Raw genomic sequence first — 22,056 nt, forward strand, 5'->3', positions numbered from 1 at the left:
AAGGTTTCTTAAGGTGTAAGCAGTCCTACCAGTGGGCCTGTTCATGTAAAAAAACCTCACTGGTAAGAGAAAAAGAATTTAAAATTTGCTTCTTGATGAGGAGTGATTTCTGCATAATTATCAGGCTGTAATTCAATTGGCTAGGTTCTGCCACACACACAACCACACACACCATCTAGAGAGAGGGTCCTAGGTCACAGATCTTGGCTCTTCACCAGACAGAGCTACTCAGCAAAAAATTTCACTGAAAAGGAACACTGCATTTTGACAGTTTAAGATGCTCCCCTGCAGAGAAGAGCTCAGAGAGCAGATCAAGTCATGTAAGAAAATTCACTCTTCCAGTGCTTGCCCAGGCTCTTTATACATCGTGGAAAAAAACACCTTACCAAGGCTTTAACAGCATAAATTTTTATAGAGCAACAGTTCCAGTAACTCACCATGGTTTGCACTAGCAGCAAACTCTGAATTTACAGTATCCCTCCAAACTTGTTCCTGATGAAGAACTATAAAAGCATCTTAATTGGTACTCTCTAAACTACTTCTCCTAAATATTTTTTGCTAGAAGGTGATCTCAATTCGATAGAAATCAGTGAGGCATGGATGAACATTTTTCATCTCTTAAGAAGTTCCTAGAAGAGCTCCATGGAAGGTTCCCTCATGAGTCTCCATCACTGACATGCCAACAACCCACAGGAGAAAGTCCCCTGTGCAGCTGATGACCGGTGCTCGGTGGAACCTGCCTGACATTATCCACATGCAGCGTAACTTCCCCAAGAGGCCCAACAGCTAAAGCTGCTGGAAGAGAAGGGAGTTCTGAAGGTAGCTACAGGTGATGGTGAAGATGTGCCAAGCTGCAGCTTCAAGAAGATTGCATAAGCTTGATGCCCCAGGAGCCCTCGAGTTTTTACACACAAACTATTGTGATTTATCACTCATTACTACAACTGAGGCTGCTTGAAAAATACCACATTTCAACTTAGGTCTCCTGAAGATGAGTAAAGGATGGGAAGAGAGGGTTTCTGAGGTCAGGCAGGGCACCCACCTGGTAATGCAATAACTTTCTGTTTTACAACAAGGCACTCTTTCCGATCCATATTTAAAGGAGCTCAAAGGGATCATACCTCATTTCTTTCTTTGAATCACATAGTAAGTTAATCCACCATCGATAACATCTTCCTGCTGTTGTCACCTTTGCTGATCTCAGCCCAATTTCCAGAGCTGTACCCAGGTGCTTCACTACTCCTTACACTGACATGCTGTCTCAAAGGGCTTTGTCACCTCACTTCCAGCTTCCATTTCTGTATTTATTTCTAGTAACAGTGAATACCATACCCCATTTGTGGCCACATGAGACTACCACCTCTATGCTACACACTGTGCTTCTGAGCATGTGGCTGAAGCCTGCAGTGGTGATTTCTTCCCAGCCTCACCTGTCAAAATCCCAGCCACAGCTACCCTCCAGGTCTCTTCCTGAATTACCACATTTTAAATCCTTCTTCTGAAAAAACAACTGCCTTTTGAATAATTCTACAGTTCAGCTCCAACCTATTAGTTTATTTTTATCCAAATGAAGTTCATTTCACTGTGGTGCAATATGGGCTACTGTTTTCCTCATCTGTTTCTTTCAGTTGTTACTACTCACATATTTCCATAACGAGCTTGTTCTCATCTAGGTTATTCATGAAAAACATTAAATGAAACAGGACCCAAACATTGTAGCAGTGAAAAAACACCATGCCCAGAACACAGTTTTTCCAATTCAGTGCTGTCTTCACCTGAAAGCCATTCAGATTGATTGGATGCAAACACTACCACCAAGATTTTTATTTTTTTTTTTAGCAAGTATCATACACAACAGGTCAACAGTAAACAAGTTTTAATCTGTGGTTTTGCCAAAGTCATTCATCAGCTCCCCCCCAAAAAAAGTTTACTTGAAGCTTACTTCTCTAAAGTCAACATGAATTCACTGCCAAGGAGAGCAAGCAAGATGCACGTAACAGCAGTCAGAAGCCTATTGGCAAATATCATTTTAGGCCCTCAGCAATTCCATATCCTGATTTAAATTTGGCAGCTATGAAAAAAAAAATCTTCCATCAACTGCTTTCACTTTAAATATCCTAGCTTGGCATTCGTGGAATATTTCAATACTGCAAAATAGGTTGATCTCCACACCAAAACATCAGAACACAGCCCCATTCTGATGGGAGCTCACATAAACCTTTTTCCTGCATGGTTTATCATTCTTTTCACTTAAACTCCTCCACAGCAAATTCTGTCATTTTCACATTTTTTAACGAAAGGCCTGGGCTGCAGTGGTATACAGACAGAGGTCCTGAGGACAAAATTGAATAGATAGGGATATTGCAGTGATACATATTTTCAGAACATACGTAAGAACGACAGAAGTAAAGCAGTCTTTTCAGAGCCCACATATGAACTTAGCAGCTGGTAAAGTGTCTGGGTATATCTTTTTATCTAGCAGTAAAATGTGTTTTTTGTTACTGTAAGTTTCACTTATTTTCCCAATAGCAGCATAATACCTGTGCCCCCTCTTTCTGAGCACGTTTTCCTTCACTTTTGCTTAGGTCTTGGAAGCAAAATCAGTCAGCAAACCACTCTTGGGCTGTGCTCTAGATGCTTTCTGAAGCAATGCTTTGCAAAGGGATGGAAGTAAATCTGGCAGCGCTCACCCCCTAATCTGCAGGCAGGGATTTAGGGTAGTAACCTAAATGGCTTGTCCTCATCCCTCCAGCCTTCAGTGTATTTATTGCCCTTTTAACTTACTATATTCTCTCTCTTGCATGACTTTGGGTGAATGGATGAAACTACTGGTGCCTTCAAGCTTTCAGACAGTGCTAGAGGAGGCCTCTGAGTGCTCACACCTTGTCCCACTCCCCACTACCATATATTAAAGACTACGGTGATACACAACTTGCTCAATGATCTTCACACTTCAGGAAACAAATCCCACACTCTGGTTCTTTGCACAGGTGACTGAAGGACACAGATAAAACCAGCTGGCTATGGTTCACTTGCTGAAAGGGGAAGGAGTGCTGCTGGATGGCACCAGGAAACATCCAACGAAACGGCAAGGCAGTGTTTGTGTGTCACTCCAATGGATAGCATGTGCAACCCTTAACGTAACTCAGAATTTATTGCTAACTGACCAGCCCTTGCTCTGCAGACCTTACAAACCTCCCATTTATCTGAGGCTGCTGTAACACTTTATTTGCTTTTCAAATGAGGCCAGAAACCTCAGCTCACCCTCTAACCCACAGGGATCTGCCACAATTGCTTAGGATCTGCTCTCGCCTCTGGCTGGTCCTTCTCTTCAGAGACCACCTCAGAGGTGGGCAATGCAATCTACCGCTCCGTATGCCATCACACCCTCTGATGACTAATGAACTCATGTTGCTTTCCTGTGGGAAATGTTTCCTTTCCTTGCTGGTATGACAAAGTGAAAACCACACAAGTCTCATGCACAAGACATCAAAACCTAATGTGTCAGCTGTCATGAGAAGCTTTGGATACCCTCTTTGTCCACTATCATACAACACTGTTAATTCACTGTCAGAGCAGAATACATAAATTCTAAATTACACTACTGTTTAGGAAACAGCAGGGTTCAAAGACTAAGTCACTAAATTAAGATCTATAAAACACAGGTTAATTTCCTACTCCTGCCTCAGCCTCCCCCATTTTAAGCAAGCCATTTAGTTTTCTGGTCCATGAGATGTGGAAAACATCCTGTCGTAATACAGAATATGAATCCTTTACAATTTGTGTTTAGTACGGAGGCTATGGAGATGGTTAAATGACGCACATGCTTTCCATGCTCTGACTGTTTCTTTTAGACAGGCTTTAAATACATGTCTTTGGCTCTGAGTCCACTTTACTGAATCTGATCTCACATCTCCCTCTGGAAGCATCAGCAGAAGTCAGAAGCCCTGTCCTAGATCAGCCATACCACCCATCATCAGTGTTTTTACACATTGATACAGGGATGTGTCTGCTCCACACTTTGGCCGGGCTAATATCAAAGTCACCCAGTCTGGTCACTTGCACTGTGATGTCTGAAGGATCTCCAGCTCTACTGCTCTTCTCAGCACCAGTCCAGGCATAAAAAATTCCATAACTCCTTACCTTTAATTCAATACGCAAATCCATGTAGTGTTTCTGACAGCTGCTCTTCTGTTCTCCCGTCACACCTCAGTATTATTTAAACTACTTGTTTCTAAACTATCCCACAGTTAGTAACATGACATGAAAATCCAGCCAAGATCAGAGACCAAAGCAAGAGGATTGGTCTTTTGTAAGAAGCTGTTCAAAAGAGATATAAAGAGCCTTGGTGTTCCAGGGATTCAGAAAACAGACCAATACTGCTGTCATGAAACAACCATACATGGCCTCAAATACACCATGGACATTTTAAAGCCCTTTCTTGGAGAATATTTTCTGTTTCTATGTTGTGCTGGTTTTGGCTGGGACAGAGTTAATTTTCTTCACAGTAGCTCGTATGGGGCTATGGTTTGGATTTGTGCTGAAAACAGTGTTGATAACACAGAGATGTTTTAGTTGTTGCTGAGCAGTGCTTACCCACAGTCAAGGCCTTTTCTGCTCCTCACCCCACCCCACCAGTGAGGAGGCTGGGGGTGCACAAGGGAGGGGACACAGCTGGGACAGCTGACCCAACCTGACCAAAGGGCTATTCCATACCATATGGCATCAGGCTCAGCATAGAAAGCTGGGGAAGAAGAAGGAAGGGGGGAACATTCGGAGTGATGGTGTTTGTCTTCCCAAGTCACCATTACACGTGATGGAGCCCTGCTTTCCTGGAGATGGCTGAACACCTGCCTGCCCATGGGAAGGAGTGAATGAATTCCTTGCTTTGCTTTGCTTGTGTGCGCAGCTTTTGCTTTCCCTATTAAACTGTCTTTATGCCAACCCACGAGTTTTCTCATTTTTACCCTTCTGATTCTCTCCCCCATCCCACCGAGGGGGACTGAGCAAGCGGCTGTGTGGTGCTTAGTTGCTGGCTGGGGTTAAACCAGGACAGTGCTTTTTGGTGCCCAGTGTGGTGCTTGAAGGGTTTGAGATAACGACAGATTTGATTGGAATGTGCTAGATTGAATTTATAGCTGTTATTGCTGCTTAGCTGTTAATCGGCAGGCTCCTGCGCTTGCCATGGGGCTTGCTGGCCTTACTGTATATTACAGTCCAGTGCTCGTTAGTGGCAGCTTTTTGCTTTTGCTGCTTGCCGTGCTGCTGTGCTGCTGATCGCCTTACTCTGCTGTGCCTGGGAACATTTTGATAACAGCAATGGCCTTGCGCCTGGGCTGGCAGGTGGCCAGGGCATCGCTGCTGTTTCTGTGCTGCTGTACTGGGCAGGCTGGAGCTTCAGTGTGAACTCGAGTCGAAGGGACTGTGACCTGCGGATGAGTCCACACGGGAACAGGACACCTCGAAGCATCTATGGCCGTGGATAAAGCCATGCCAGAACAGGTACATCTCAAAGCGTCTGTGGCTGTTACAACAGACTCGTAAAGGTGGTAATTTCTTGGGTTTTGTCTCCCAGTTCAAATGTGTATCTCAGTTCCATAGCAATTCCAGGAACAGATCGCTACATTTGAACTGGGAGACAAAAACCAGAAATTACAACCTTTACTTGTCCCAAGAGTTCTCCACACTTCAGTTATGGGAACATCTTAAAATATATGCTAAGACTTTGAAAATAAGCTAGCTTGTTTTTGAAATACTGCTGCCTAAATATGAAAACACATTATTATAAATAAATATTAATACATTTGAAAGCCTAATATATTTTCTTAATTTTACAGTTAAAAAAAGCAAGTCTGTGAAAGGCCAGCTGGCTCCAGTAACATTATAATGCAGACCAAAATCAAAATATTACCTAGTGGCATTTCAGTAGCACACTGCCTCAAAAAATATTAGATTATGTGCTATTTCCTCCTCTTCTGCATGTTCCTTAACTCACTACAATAACAAACTAAGGGCCTGATCTAGCACTACTAGTCATCACAGTGTGTCTGTCAGTTGACTTCAAAATGCAATAGGTAAAATCGCAAATCCTGCTTTTCTCTAGTTGTTCCCTAATTTATATTTAGGTCATAATCAAAGACAATGGAATTTTTGGATAAGGCTGAATTGTAAAGCTTGTGATTTTTTCCCTTTGAAGACAGATTATTTTTTCTTTCATGTAGCTATATAATAATTGTTCACTTAAAGACTGGAAGCAACGTAAGCTGGTACTCATCTTTGACAAATGAGTTGCATTGGGTATTTTAGAGGGCCATATTTAAGTCCATCATCTAATCAGCATTGCTTTCTTCAGCTGCTCAGAGCAATTTATTCATCAAGAGCTAACCAAAACAGACTCAGTTCCACACCGCATAGTGCACAAAGTAAAAATACAGAGTTACTGCTCTGATTTAGTGACACTTCACACAGATCTGCATTTACACATGGTACAAGGCAGTGGAAAACCATGCCCAGTCAGACTAATGTCAAAATTTCTCCTGGCAGTCAGTGAATTCTATTATCTAATAAACTGTCCAAAACCAAACCAAACAGAAAAACCACCCAAACTTAACTGTGAACTGGACTGAACTCATCAAAAAGCTTACTTCAAGCATAAGGTTTCCATCCCTCCGTCCTGGATCTTTCTTGATTTGTCCATAAGTTGGTGGGAGTTCTGAAAACACTTTACTTTGCCTCCTAGATTAAAACAGTGCTCACAAATTATTATCTAAGATAGAGAGACACAACTGCTAGCCTATCCCCACTTACTTTTAAATGTGATTTCCATGGTAGAAGAATACTTCTCCATATTTCTACTGGCTTTATATATTCTCTAACAAAGTATTTCTGGCCTGTATCCCACACTTAAGACAGAGTTGAAATGACACCTGAAGGGAAGTGCAACGTAAATGGGATTGCATTTAGCTTCTTGGCTTCTGTGTTCCAGGAACAGCATGCTCTTGTAGACAACAGCAATTTCGAAAGGAAAGGGCATTATCTCTCACTTGACTTGGAGAAGATGCTTTCAATGCATTAAGTTTATCTGCACTTCTGAATACCATTCAAAATATGAAAACACCTATTATTAAAACCTTAAAGTGACAACAAAACACCATCACCTCCCCTCTCTCTAATAAAATTCAAGCTAATTCACATCCTAGAAGGTGGTTTGAAGGTTAAGAAACCTTATCTCTCTTGGCACATCTGGGAAAGCAATACCAAAGAAAGATAAAATCAAGTTCTGAAAATTACACTGGTGGCTTACTGCTGCCTGAAGACTTACTTACATCAGAAGCAGGCTGGGCTGGAAAGAGGCCACCACAAATGTTAGCTCCTCTCAGGTAGGTGGCACAATGCATGTGATTCAGAAAAATATATGTTTCCTCCAGAGCAGAGAAATATTGATTTATATGGATTGTAAATAGACAGAAACTACTGAGCATTGATTGGGAGAATGAAGAGGACGTCCTCCAGCCATGCCCCTACATCTCCACAGCGGTGGGTGAGATTCATAGGCCCCAGGAGACAACAAACAAAACAAACATTCATGCTTGGTTGGGAAGGAGGTGTTCAGGCTGCATCTGCTGCCCCCAGCACGGGTTCTGTTGCTCTATCCAGTACCTATTCAGTGCCAAAAACCTAAGCAGTCCCAGAAGCAGGGACCCAAACTTGTCTCAGTCCTCCTTTGTCCCAACCACGTTCTCCCATCACTGACCCAGTGTCACAAACCCTCTTGTGCCCTCTCCCCATGTCCGTACAAACCTCACACTCTCCAGCAACCATGGGGAATAGGGAAAGTCCCTGCTACAGCCTCATTTAGACTAAGGGACACAGCTGTTCCTTGAAAGCCACTGGAAAAGCAGTCCATCAGGGGTTATACAACATAATAACTTGGATGCAACCTTTTGCCTCAAGAAATCCACAGGCCAGAAGAGTAAAGGGGTATGGGTGGGGGGAATATCCCTTTATTCTCACCTCGTCCTTAAGCCCTTTCCCTGGCACAGGCCAGAAAAGACACCAGAGACAGGGCACTAAACTAACCGCATCTTTGACCTCCTTCCACACGACACTTCTCACCCTGGCCTTAGATCCCCACCCTTGCATCTCTCACACCATGTAACCCTGGCTCAGTTTAATCCTCGTTATCTTTATTTGTCCATGTACTACTGACAGGGCTGTCCTGCAAAACTGAAGTCACTTTCCAATAGCAGAGATTACTCTTGTTTTTGTAAAGGATGCAGCCTCAAAGAATTTTGTGGTGTAGAAAGTGCACTAACAAACATCCAGGAATTGAAAACATAAGGTAGACCAGAACAGCCAGACTTTCAGTGACTTGTCCTGACCCCTGCAGAGCAGGAGGATGTGACAGACCCAAATACATAATGGCACAAAAGCAAACCATTTCTCCTCAGTACCACCACCACATCATCCCAAGCTCTCAAACAAGTCAGTGTCTGGTTTTATTGGTTCATACTCACATTGTTTCCAGCCAAAAGAGCCTGCATCATTGACAGCCAGTTCATTAAAACTGATCTTAGAAATCCCAGTTTTCTCCATATTCCACACTGTGATTTCTAAAGGGATTCCTGCTTCTTGCACACTAGAAGCAACAGCATTCATATGTACACGCACTGTCTATGTCCTTCAGAGCGTCCCTTGGCTTGTTTCCCCTATAAGGCAGCTACATCCAAAAATTACTGAAGCTGGCTTGATTTCTCCTTATTTATTGTCAACTTACAAAATGTTTCTCAAAACACTCACTAGGCACATGCACTAAATAACACTTGGCTAACGGCACGAGTCCAGCTCCTTCTCACAGCAAGAGCCTGCACTACTAGATAAGCCTTGAAGCATGACTAGAACGTCAAAATGCATGTGCTCCCCGTTCCCATCCCAGACAGGACTCTTTTGAGGCAACCTCTCCTACTGGAAAGTGTAAAGGCTCTCAATTTTGCATCAGAAGCAGGGTAAGCCAGAACTCCAACCTAGCAATGCTTTGAAGATTAAAGTTCACCAAAACTGAGCATCTCCGTGCCATTGGAAAAGCTTCCACTTCAACCCTGGAGGTGGTTAGAGAACTATATCAACTGGGGGAAAAGTTGAAGCATTAAAAAAACCCAAACCAACCCACAAACACCACCTGAAACAGAAAATTCCAGACTTGGATTCACATACTTACATGGGCTAAGTAGTTCTGAATTTAAACATGCAGTTTGTTGACCAAAAAAAAAACCCACTGCTGACTCCTGTGGCGTACTCTGAGGCCCATTACGCACAGGCAGCCATCACAGCTAATGCCAGCGTGCACCTGCTGAGAAGAGGTTCTGGGGATCCAGTGATGCAGCCCCCTAAAAGCACTTTTTTTTAGTGCAGTGAGGATACAGAGACGAACACAGACAAAGCCACAGCATCTGCTGTTCCACGTCCAAGTTAGACCTTTGCCTCCAGGAGAACTTCCAGTCAACACCGTCCTCCCTCTTTTTGTAGCTGAGGATAACTGGGGAATTTCTGTTCAAAACCAGCTTCATCCAGGCCCAGCTGGCCCCAGTGCACTAATAATTCACTCCTACTGCAGTGCCATGCAGAGCACCAATGTAGCCCTCCTTGCTTTCCAGCAATGGAAAAAGCAACTGGCAGATGTCTTCTGCAGTAGCTTCAAAGTGATCTCCTGATCTGTCCATCATACACAGATAAGCCACTTTTGAGATGTCAAAGCAGATACTTCAAGTCTGAGGGAACCAATGCAAAAGACTCACTTTTTGGATCACATGATGGGAGCACACATCTGCACATGTGATATATAAGGAACGCCGCCTCCCCGGCTTGCATGGCTTCTGAGATAGTATTTAGGAACATGACCTACACAATTAGAAAAAAACAGTCCTGAAAAATTTAGGGGCTTCAACAGAAGTAAATATGACTAATCGTAAAATAGCAAACATGTTGGGATTCCTGCGCTAGCAACTAGAATCAGTACCTACTCAAACGTCTCCTCTGCTGACAAAGCAACTGCTGGGTGGCATTCACGTAGCTGGAGAGCAGCACTCCACCAAAAGCTTATGTGAGTTTTGCAGCGTAAAACAAACAAACAGACTTCTCCCAAAGCACTGCCCAGGGGTCAGTGAAATGTTCCACAATCCATGGAGCACACTTCCTAACCCAGCTCTCCCCCTAAGAACAAGGCCAGCCTCAGTATCAGTGGTCTTCTTGAGATTACCAGCCCCAGTCTACAAAGAAGAAAACACGGCAGAGATTTCTAACAGCTTTCTTAAGATCATATAGCAGCTTCACAGATAATGAGAATGATTAAAACTTCTCCATTTCTCTTCTACCCTTTAATGGCAAGCATCTGAGTGAAACATCAGAAGACAATTCTAGTCACACACTGGTTCAGAAGATTTACAAACATGTAATTCGGCTTTGGTGTGAACATCCAGACTAGTATGAAGCGTGTATTTTTGAAGAATACAAAGTTTTAACAAAAGGATTTAGCAAAAACAAACTAATACACTTTGAGGCCCTAAGCCAACAGTTTGATTGAATAGCACTACACGTAACTCATATATTGTACATTTTTCCTACTCTCACTTAAGTCCCAGATTAGCAACTTTTCATAGCTAGAAAACCAAGTTGCACGGCTGCCAAAATATAAATACATGCCAAACATTTTAATAAGATTTAAAAAAAAAAAAAAATTCTATCAAACATGAATACATTGTAGATGATAGCACGACAACAACATAAAGCATAGAGTATACTATTAATCTCATTTTTGTAAAAAAAACCCAAAACAAACAAACAAGCAAAAAACTACTCTACAGAATTTATTTCAAGGCCAGGTTAGTTCAGTGCTCTTTATCCTGGATTTTTAAATCACAAGCAAAATTTATAATCCAATAAACTTCGTGGATAAGCTTTTGCCTTCACACATGTCATACAGCAGCACGTCATACATCTCCAATAATCTGAAACATCCTAAGTGTCACACACAGAGGGGAGCACAGCCTGGAACCACAGCTAAGGACATACGTTTTTTCTTTCCTCCCTTTCTCTTTTTCTAGGTATTCTGCAGTATTTTATTTCATAATTGAAACACTAAGATGAGTATTTAAGCATGAGGTATGTGAGCTAAGCAGATAAGAGATTAGAGGAAGCAAAGATTAAACTTTATTTAGTATGAACAGAGATGTTTTAAAAGGTGGGAAAGCATGTGAAAACTGTTTTAGTGATTTGTTTTAAACTAGATCACAGTGAAAACTGCGAGATGGTTTTAAAATTAACAAAAAAAAGACCAAATTTGTACTTCCAAACAGAGGAAACAATATATTCCATTTCACCTCAAGAACAAGAACTTTTAAGTGGCTGTGACATTTTGCTATAGTAGGAACATCACACAGTGAAGATCCTCTTCGGGTACTTGGACCCGAGCTGACGGAAAACCGAGGACCCTCAGCTTCCAAGGGAGCTGGCAGCACTCAGCACCTTTCAGCATTTAGGCCCCGTTATCTACCGGGCACTAATCTACAAGGGAAGAAAGATCCTCAGCTTTGCCTCATGCATTTTGGACAGATGACAATTTAAGGAGGGGTTACTGCTGGTACTATAAACTGCAATTTATATTTTTGTTGTTTAGCTGTTCTTCCATGTAGCCAATGGTAGAAAAAAACTTAAATTATTTCAGAACTCCAGATTAACCAACCACTTCTTAGCACAAGCTATTTCTTTGCTACCTACCTATAGCCAATAAGGAAACCGAACCCTTACTGTAAAGATGTGAAATAGACCAAGTGGTCTAGCTGTGCAAACATATGCAGCACAGGTACAGTTTTCCATCAGCAGCATAAATAGATGAAAATAAGTGCACAAACTATTCATCACCAAAATCATAGACTCATAGAATTATTTCGGTTGGAAAAGACCTTTAAGATCATCAAGTCCAACCACTGACCTAACACTGCAAAGTCCACCACTAAACCATGTCCATAAGCACCACGTCTACATGTCTTTTAAATACCTCCAGGGATGGTGACTCAACCACTTCCCTGGGTAGCCTGGTCCAATGCTTGGCAGCCCTTTCAGTGAAGATGTTTTTCCTAATATCCAGTCTAAACCTCTCCTGATGCAACTTGAGGCCATTTCCTCTCGTCCTATCACTTGTTACCTGGGAGAAGAGACCGACCCCCACCTCTCTACAACCTCCTTTCAGGTAGCTGTAGAGAGCAATAAGGTCTCCCCTCAGCCTCCTTTTCTGCAGGCTAAACAACCCCAGTTCCCTCAGCCGCTCCTCATCAGACTTGTGCTCCAGACCCTTCACCAGCTTCGTTGCCTTCTCTGGACATGTTTCAGCACCTCAATGTCTCTCTTGTAGTGAGGGGCCCAAAACTGAACACAGTATTCGAGGTGCAGCCTCACCAGTGCCGAGTACAGGGGGACGATCACTTCCCTAGTCCTGCTGGCCACACTATTTTTGATACAAGCCAGGATGCTGTTGGCATTCTTGGCCACCTGGGCACACTGCTGGCTCATCTTCAGCTGGCTATCAACGAACACCCCCAGGTCCTTTTCCACTGGGCAGCTTTCCAGCCACTCTTCCCCAAGCCTGTAGCATTGCATGGGGCTGTTGTGACCCAAGTGCAGGACCTGGCACTTGGCCTTGTTGAACCTCATACAATTGGCCTTGGCCCATCGACCCAGCCTGTCCAGGTCCCTCTGCAGAGCCTTCCTACCCTCGAGCAGACCAACGCTCCCACCCAACTTGGTGTCGTCTGCAAACTTAGTGAGGGTGCACTCCATCCCCTCGTCCAGATCATTGACAAAGACATTAAACAGAACTGGCCCCAACACAGAGCCCTGGGGAACACCACTTGTGACCGGCCGCCAAGTGGATTCAGCTCTGCTCACCACAACTCTTGGGCCCGGCCATCCAGCCAGTTTTTTACCCAGCAACGAATACACCCACCTAAGCCATGAGCAGCCAGTTTCTCCAGCAGAATGCTGTGGGAAACCATGTCAAAGGCTTTACTGAAGTCTAGATAGACAACATCCACAGCCTTCCCCTCATCCATTAGCTGGGTCACCTTGTCACAGAAGGAGATCAGGTTGGTCAAGCAGGACCTGCCTTTGCTAAACCCATGCTTACTGGGCCTGTCACGTGGTTGTCGTGTATGTGCCACGTGATGGCACTCAAGATGATCTGCTCTACCAGCTTTCCAGCACCGAGGTCAGACTGACAGGCCTGTAGCTTCCCAGATCCTCCTTCCGGCCCTTCTTGTAGACAGGCGTCCCGCAGAGGAAATTACTAGTGATTCCCATTTCTGGCAGGCTACTTGAGAAGGGCAAATAAGTATTTCATTGCATTTGTTTATATTGATTTACCCCAGCATTTCAGTATTTCTGTACAGTTACTAGTTGATACCATACAGCTGTTAAAAATAATGGAAAAGATAAGATGAAACCAAGGTATGCTACAGTAGGTCAAACAAAAAAAAATTCAACTTCACAAAAGTTTAGATTAAAATCCAAACTTTCAGATTTTGAACTATCTTTCTTCCTAATTATATTCTTTGCAGTGTCCCATGGGCTTTACTGTAAGGACTGCACAAGCAGATCTGTTCACAAATTAAGCACCTATAATTTGTACCTACTTTGAAGAAAGGACAAGATGGGCATGAAGGTTTCCCTAGAACTGGCTGCTCTTTGAAGAGCAGAACTGTTAAACACAAATCTATTTGCTAAATCTGAAAAGTATGTATTAAAGATATATAACCAATATTTAATTAAGTAGCTAAAATTTTAATTAATATTGCTATGCAGAGCAATAGAAGAGATTACGTAGCCATCTTAGGGGGCTTAAAGTTATAGTCTCCATAGCTTTGTCTACTTTGCACCTGCATTTTTTAATTACTTGCACAGTTGAGTGTGTCTGAGCATCTTCAAAGCAAGTATCATTTTGCGTGAAATACACAGTACAAGTTGCACTATAGCAAGAACTGTAGAAAGTTACCAAACACAAAACACATACCAAACACAAAGCTAAAAACTGTCAGAAGGTAAGGGCAGTTTGGATACACAGAACAGTTTCTGTTTTCAGCCAAGAGATGAAATGAAACAGAAATTCAATGAGGTGGAAAGAGAGAATAATTCCAGATGGCAATAAAGCCTTTTCCTCTGTCACACCTGCCATGGTGCGACAAGGGAGGTCAGAGAGGAAGCCAGCTCTGCTGAAACTAAGCCATAGGAGACAGAGTGTACAGAGATTGCTGGATTAAATAAATAGCTCCTGTTGGGAAACCAAGCAAAAGCAGTTTCAAATTATTTCTTGTAGCAGATGGGCAAGTAACTGAAGGGCTTAAACTGTTTCATTTTTACGGCAGTATGAGGAACCAAACAGCTTCATTCTGTGCATGCTAGAAACACGTCATGGCAGGGGAAATTAATGGTGAATGCCACAGGAAACTGTATCACACCAATATTTCTGAAAGGGTTGGAAATAGCACATTAGCATGTGCAGAGCCAATGAGAGACTGTTTTGTGGATAAAAGTGATGTAAAAAGCAGACCATCAATAAGTAAGAAGAAAGCTATCCTAAAAAAGTTAGGAAGGTCAGTTATGAAGATCTTTGTTCATTTTCTGAGGAGAAAATAAAGCATAAAGTACTTATTTCACGTAGAAGAACACTGAAACAGAGTACAGGGTGCACCAGATGAAGAAACAGTTCTTCCAGATACTTAAGTGCATGTCAAAAGCTAACAGGCAACCTGCATTATAGGTTTATTTATAAGTTTACCTGCATCAACAGTTTACAGTTCTAGGCGGAGCTAATTTTGTACAGAATCAGACCCTGGCAAGCGAGGCAGAGGTACTCTGTTGACTGCTAGTGGACAGACAAGGATGAAACAGGTCCCAGGCGCTTCCCAAAGACAATCACTCTTCACTCTAAGAACATCCAATTTACCAGCTATTCAAGCTCAGCATTAAAGAGCTCCCTAATAACATTTAAACAGTGAAAATGTTGTGTATCTATGTAACCAACAAGGAAGTATTTCTAGTCATTTTTAAATTGAAAGAATTTCCCCGTGGGGATGAGAACGAGAAGTGTCCACCCAAGAAGTAATCATTTGAACATCTGCAAGATGTTACAATGGAAGACAGGAATTTAAAATCCTTGAAACAGAGCTGTTGTTACCTCAGCAGTGCTGTTATTCACAAAATGGCTAAAATATTTTAGCTACGATAACATGCATGCTTTTCCCAAGTCTGCCCGTACTATCTCCCATCTCTTAATACATCTTTGACACTGACACACATCCTCCCTTTTTGTAAACTAATTCTCTATGAGGTCTTGCTCTTTCTTTTCAAAGCATGATGATGGTGGGGTAGTGGGAAATACACATTTCAAGTCTCAGAACCTCTTTCTAAAGATGGGTAGTATAAAAAAATTCCACCTGACAACAGCTTCTTATTTAAAATGAGCCAACTTCAGCTCTTCTGTGTCTAGTAATTGCTTTCTGGCCAATGGACAAAGAACTTTATAGGTCAAAATAACAAAAAAAAAAATCTCATCTGAGAAACAAAAGCAGCCAGTCAGGTCCTGTGCATTCCTCATAAGGAACTACATTAAGCAAACACAGCTGCCAAGCTGGTATCACTGTGAAAATAATTTTCACTGAGAATTGTACTGCTCATGGTGAACCCTCCAGTGACAAGAGCACATGCTGAGGCCAAAGGTTTCATCTGCTCAAAGAAAGTTTTCATCTGCTCCTACGAAACAAAAGCCTGAAGAGTCCCAAGTCTCAAAATTATGCACTCAAGGGATATTTTGGGTCTCAAATTCATTCAGATTTTTATCTACACTATATGAAGCACAGACATGTCCCTAGTACACATCAGGATTGCTCATATGACAGATCTTAGGCTAGCACCAATTTTGGTGGAAGGATTAGTTACTTGGGGAGGAAAATACTTTCTTTTATCGTAAATTATTCTTAAAGACTTCTCAGAGGCTCGGAATATTAGCACCAGGGGAAAAGGCAACATGTATTACACGTATTATTTGTACAAAAACTCAGACTGATATAAAACTAGATACCTATGTACAGATTGTCAATAAGATAAAGTTAATTGATCAGTAAGTGGGTCAATTCATAAGGAAATGCTGCCTACTGACGTCTATTTTACTGCACTGCACATATAGCTCATATCCTCAACCCGAATTAAGAGGGCATTAACACAGCAGAATACACAGGCTCTCTATACCTCACCTTCTATCTTCAGTTTGGGGGCACAAAGATTTCAGTTCTATAAATGTACATTATCTACAAAAAACTATTTCTTATCCTGGTCAAAGAGGCACAGGAACTGAGCAAAACTACACTTTACCGACTACCAAAAGACACACACTCCACCCCTGCAAACAACAACCACAATCCTCCACCTTCTTCTTAGCCAGACTGTTGTGACTTTAGCTAGGCAGATCTTTTAACACAAGAGGCAGTTTACAAACACTAGGAGACATACACCTTGGGCTGAAATCCTAAGAATATATCCTTTCATTGTTCTAACTGTCATAGCAATAGAAGATTAAATATGCATGGTATTTTCTGGAATCTAAGAGAATATTTTATTTCCAAATAGTGTACTGTTGGAAATACTATTATTTGCCACTGGTATCCTTCACTTGAGGAAAATCTGCCATTTGCAGTGCAAGACAACACAGACATAGACAGCACAATGAAAGAAGGAAACATCATGGTATAACGCATCATCCTTGGATTTGGAAGAAATCCAAATGGAAAAGTTTCTGTTTGACAAAGCTGGCAGAAGTTATATTGGACATCTCTGCCTCATCTACTGGATTCCTGGTCTTAGGAAAACAAAAGTACCTGGCTTGAACTGCAGAGAATGAAACAAGTAAATGAATTTACTGGAATACTAACAAAATCCAGCACTGACTACGGAAGCATAAGCGGTGATAAATAGTATAAATTTGTGCCTGCATAAGCTTAACAACTAAGCAATTAAAAAAAAAAAAGTGTGATCGATCACATTTTTAAGCATAATATGAACATAACATACCTTCAACAGTATTGTTTAAATACGATCATGATAGAATACTATGGTTTTTGTGCTTTTCTTTGCAACAGTTAAAAATATTACATGCATGTCTGTGCAAAAACAACACAGTGTATCATCTCAGTTGCAAGCACTCTTTCTAAACAATGAGAAATGTACTGATGATTTCTAATAAAACAAAACGTTTTTCCCTTAATATAGTGGAACATCCTCTGTATTGGATAACCGATGATACATTCATTTGGAAAATTCATTCTAAAATTTTCAAGCCAGTAGTTTGTTTTCTTCAATATTAGCATTGGACTGTTACTCTGGCTCTGGAACTGAATTCTATCCTGCTGAATTAAGGTCAAAATCAGTATCACTGCTGAGCAAGGGAAGTTTACATCCTGCTGGAAAAAATAAAAAGGTACTGTTAACTCCTTTTGCTAAGGAAAAAAAACAAAAGCACTGTAAACAAAATGCGATTTACAAGATATAGCAGTAATTCTACGAATACATTAGTAGTTAGTTTCCAAAACAATTAAAAATTAACAAGTTAAAACAATGAAGATTTGACATACAAGGTTTTGGATTCTACACATTCCTTGCATTAACTACCTGAATAGCAGTTACATGTTAATAGCTATTATGCACACATAGTATTAGTGTTCAGCTGTGGTCATATGGGAGGAAACTTCAAAATAAACATTATTAATGTCTCAAAGGTTATTTCTTCTTAAAGGATGAAACCAATCCCGCCTTTGTACTAATATTGTATATTTCCACATCGTATGTTGAATATAATAATAAATGTACTGTTAGAAGATAATATTTAAACTGCACTGATACCTACAGCCTGTGTGCCAGGCTCCCTAATTGACAAATTCATATGAAATATATTGCCCCCCTCCCCATAAGGCTCTGTTTGCCAAAGCTGGCATTTTAGAAGTGAGATAGGCAGGTAGGTGAGGTTTGTGTCAATTTACAATAACAGAAGGGCAAATTTCAAAGGTCTTAACACTCAAGTCATAGAAGTTTTGCTGCTAATTTCACAAAAAGCAAGACTCTGTGCACGGCTGTTACATGAAAAAAAAACCCTTCTGCCAGTATAAGAGATCAATCTCTGCACTTACAGGCTGCAGAACTTGCCTAGTGCTTAATGCTGTACTGGGATTAACTGGCACTTACAGCCCACAGTAGGTTTGGGGTTTTTTTTAATTTAAACATGTTAACAAAGTGTGAAAGCTTGTATTATTACTGCCAAAGCTCTGAAAAACATCCACTGTGAAAGACTGTCCTATATTTTACGAAGAGGCTATGAGAAAGTAACTGAGACATCTTGGTGAGACAGACGCACCAATAATGATCTCATGATGCTTCAGTCAAGGAAGCCAGTTAAAGGCGATGCATATCAAAGACAATTTCTTGCATCTGGAAGCAAGTCAGTTTGATCATGATCTCCTCAAAAGCAAGAAAAAGTCTCCAAAACAATACATTTAACCTGTAAAGGCCCAATGAATCACAAAGACTCATTTCTCATCATAGCCAACATTCTGCAAGAACATTTCACAGCTTCTGAGTTAATGAAAAGTTATTAACACCAAAAGCTTCTACAGCTACAGTATGATTTGACATAACAGTTACAGATGCTGGATTCCTATGCCTCGGAGGGACACAATTTTATACAAGATATATTCAACCAATAGCAAAAACCAGTGTAGCAAGTAAAATACTAGACATAGCTTGTGTAAACTGTAAGAAACCAAGAGACACATGATTTCAAAAGGGCACACTTGTGTTTAAACGAAACTATAGAAAACACATTCTAGCAACTAGTTGCTGCAATTACATTGTCTTAAAAATACATCTTTGACTAGTGTTACAAAAATTGCTGTAACATGAGCAGCTGCTACACAAAACTTGCAAGAAGTGAACATTTCTCCTAAGCAGCATAAGAGACATTACAGCTTCAGCATCTCTGAAACCCCATTCCCGTTAGACATCTCAGAGGGGACGGGATGCTGGTAAAGAGGTCTTGCAAAATGAGGCGCTCCCTCAAACCAAGACTCATCCGAATCAATTACTGTTTTGGATTCTGACGTGTATTTCGCATAAGTCTACAGTTAATATCTTACAAAAAAAATGCTGACAGCGCAGGAAAGAAAGAGTTCACAGCCAGAGCACCACGACCTGTCATTTCTCATCTTACTTAAATTAGTGTCGAGATGGAACGTTTTCTGAGGGCGACGCGAAATGAAGTCAGGCAGCGGTGCGACCTGCCCGCCCTCACGACAGCCGGCAGCCCTGCACCCTTCCCCGGCTCGCCCCGCGCTCAGGCCCGACCTCGCCACACCAGCGTGCGAGGAAACAGGCGACACTCGGCGGTCGGGCCGTACGGGAGGTGCCGCACACGGACTGCTACCCCCGTGAAGCGGTACAGGAACACGCTGCTTTTCCACACAAAGAAGAGATCCAGCCCGCGCACTCTGCCAACCGTCGCCTCCAAGTTCGCTACAGTTTGGGGCCGCAAGAACGGCGTCCTGCGGGCACCCCTCCATCCACCTGCCCCGCTCGCTCGTATTTGAGGCTGCGCCCGGGAGCACGGTAGGATGCCTCAGGAGAGCCACAGCAGCACAGCCCGGGCCGCGCTGCCTCCTCAGCGGCATGAAGAAGTGAAACGCGCTAAACGCTCCGCTCTCCTCTCCCCGGCGCATCCCAGCCCGCGGGGAGGGGAGACGGGAGACGGGAGCACCTACCTGGGATGGCCAGGTTGGTGAGCGGGGTGCGGTGGATGCTGCCGGGCAGAGCTGCCATCCAGTCGGCGAACCGCAGCTCGTTCTTCCCTTGCGACGAAGCCATGCCGCCGCCGCCGTGCCCGTGCCCGTGCCCGTGCCCCTGCCGCTCTCCCGCCGCCACCGCCGCCGCTCCCTCCAGCCCGCCCGGCCCCAGCCCGGCCCGGCCCCGCCCGCCCGGCGCCGCCCCGCCCCGCCTCCCCCCGCCCCGCCGAGCCCGGGCGCTGCCCCCGGCCCCTTCCTGCGGCGCAGGGCCGGGTCCGGTGAGACCCCTCGGAGCCGCGGTCGCCGCGTTCCCCGCGGGTGCCGCCCTGTCCCCTCTCAGCGGCGTGTGCTGGCGGGGCCGGCCGGCATGGCGGGCGGCGCGGCCCGGGGTGCTCGGGAGGGGAAACCCGCCCTAGGTAACCCCGGGGGTTTAGGGGAGGGAGCAGGGTCACGGCCCAGGCCCTGGGCGGGAGCCACAGGTGCGCCGGCCCCTCGCACCCGCCAAGATGCAGCTGTCCAGCCGGCCGGCCCAGCCCCATCGCCGGGGCCCCAGGTCGGGCGGAGGCGGCAGAGCCCACCCGAGAGCTCGGCCACGGCCACGGAGCTGTAGCCAACACGGCATCGGCTCCTAGGAGGGCACTTAGGGGCACTGGCTGGCTTTTGTTCCCCTGCGTAGCCCTGAGGCTTTGCAATAACCTCCCTGACCTCGGCAATTAGTGGGTTGAACGCCTTCTCTGCTGGGACCTGGGCACATCTCGCAGCTGATTCCCGTGGCAGGCTTGTCTGCCTCTGATACAAACTTCTCCCTTTGCAATGGGTTACTTACATTGAAAAAACATCGTTCCTTATTTGAACGCTCCTTGGAGATCTATAATTTTTTTGGCAATAATTTTTTATTGTCCTTTGAGGATGATCTAAAGTAGTATTTTCCATTCTCATTCCCAACCTAACTGTCTTTGGAGAAGCATCTTAAATGTTGGCATTAACAAAGCATTTACGTTACTGCCTCCAGGTCAATGAGTGAATGAACCTGATAAAGCTCTGCGAGACATCTTGAACTGTTACAACAAGCCTAATCTTTTGACTTCAGCGTGACTGTTTGTTTTTTTCAAAGTTGTTATGCGTGTGGAAGTTCAGCTAGTAGATGTGTCAAAAACAGTGCCTGGAGAGAGCCATGCCTGAGACAGGATCAACTATCAGTTCACCTTGAATTCCTGGGAGGGCCAGCTGTGGTCATGTAGCTTGTGTTCTTACCCAACACCTTCTATAACAGCTGGCTTTGGAAATAAAAATGCAGGGAACAATTGCTAATAACCCTTTTTTCTCTTTCTGTCCAGGTTTCCAGAGCAAGTACAAAGAAAAGCTCTTCCTTCAGCCACAAAATAAAGGAACAATTTATTGGAAAATGAGTGAATATTTCTGAGGTATTTAAAGGAAATTTTGCTGACTCACTTTTTGCAATCAAAATAGCACTTAAGGTGGGATTTGACTGGGGAAATGTGAACAGATGGATGAGATGGGGAGATGTTGAATCTGAATCGAGTAGTACATGAAAAAGGGGGAGGAGTAAGCAAACAGTCACTGAGACAGGTTTAATTTTTGCAGTATTACTTCCTGCCTATTAGGATGCTAATCTACCCCTTCCAAAATCACTGGTATTAGCAAACATGGAAAAAAAAAAAAGACGAATCCACATTTTGGATACAAAGACATAAAACCCACTAATGACCTAAAGATGGAAGATGTTACTTTACATCATCTTCAAAGGACAGGAAGAAATTATAGTAAAAAATTTCAAGATTTCCAAAGAACATTCAAGTAAGGAGTACTGAATGTTTTTACCGACATGATTGGATCAAATCAGTTTAAGTAGCAAAGTTATTAATGGATTGCACTGGTTACCTGGAAAACTGCTGCTGAATTTTTATCCACTCCACTATGTATTCTGTCTTTTCTGAGATAAAACTGATGTATACAGCTTCTTGAAAGGTTAAATATGTTGTTGATCTCTTCCAGTCTCTAAACCTTTGGGTGTAACTCAGAGCAAAATAAAACAAATACATGCAAAACGCTGTCATTTTTAAATGTATTATTATGTATAATAATGCTAAAACTATCTGATATCATTCCAGGTCTCTCAGTAATGCTTTCTACTTTACTGGAGAACTGTAAACGTCCCTTTCTGTGC

The 22,056-nt window shown here is 43.0% G+C and overlaps 1 protein-coding gene across 1 annotated transcript in view; it reads right to left on the reverse strand.

Annotated features, from left to right (window-relative positions):
- Window positions 1–19,950, reverse strand: part of PLCXD3 (phosphatidylinositol specific phospholipase C X domain containing 3) — an 81,668-nt gene extending 61,718 nt beyond the window's left edge. The window contains exons 1-2 of the mRNA XM_072860907.1: window positions 19,848–19,950; window positions 19,435–19,602 (exon numbers count right to left, since the gene is read on the reverse strand). Of these exons, the coding sequence (XP_072717008.1) occupies window positions 19,435–19,602; window positions 19,848–19,950 (271 nt within the window). The remainder of the gene's footprint in view (window positions 1–19,434; window positions 19,603–19,847) is intronic.
- Window positions 19,951–22,056: the final 2,106 nt, after the last annotated feature.

The sequence above is a fragment of the Ciconia boyciana genome, chromosome 4, assembly GCF_034638445.1.
Source record: "Ciconia boyciana chromosome 4, ASM3463844v1, whole genome shotgun sequence".
NCBI lineage: Eukaryota > Metazoa > Chordata > Aves > Ciconiiformes > Ciconiidae > Ciconia > Ciconia boyciana.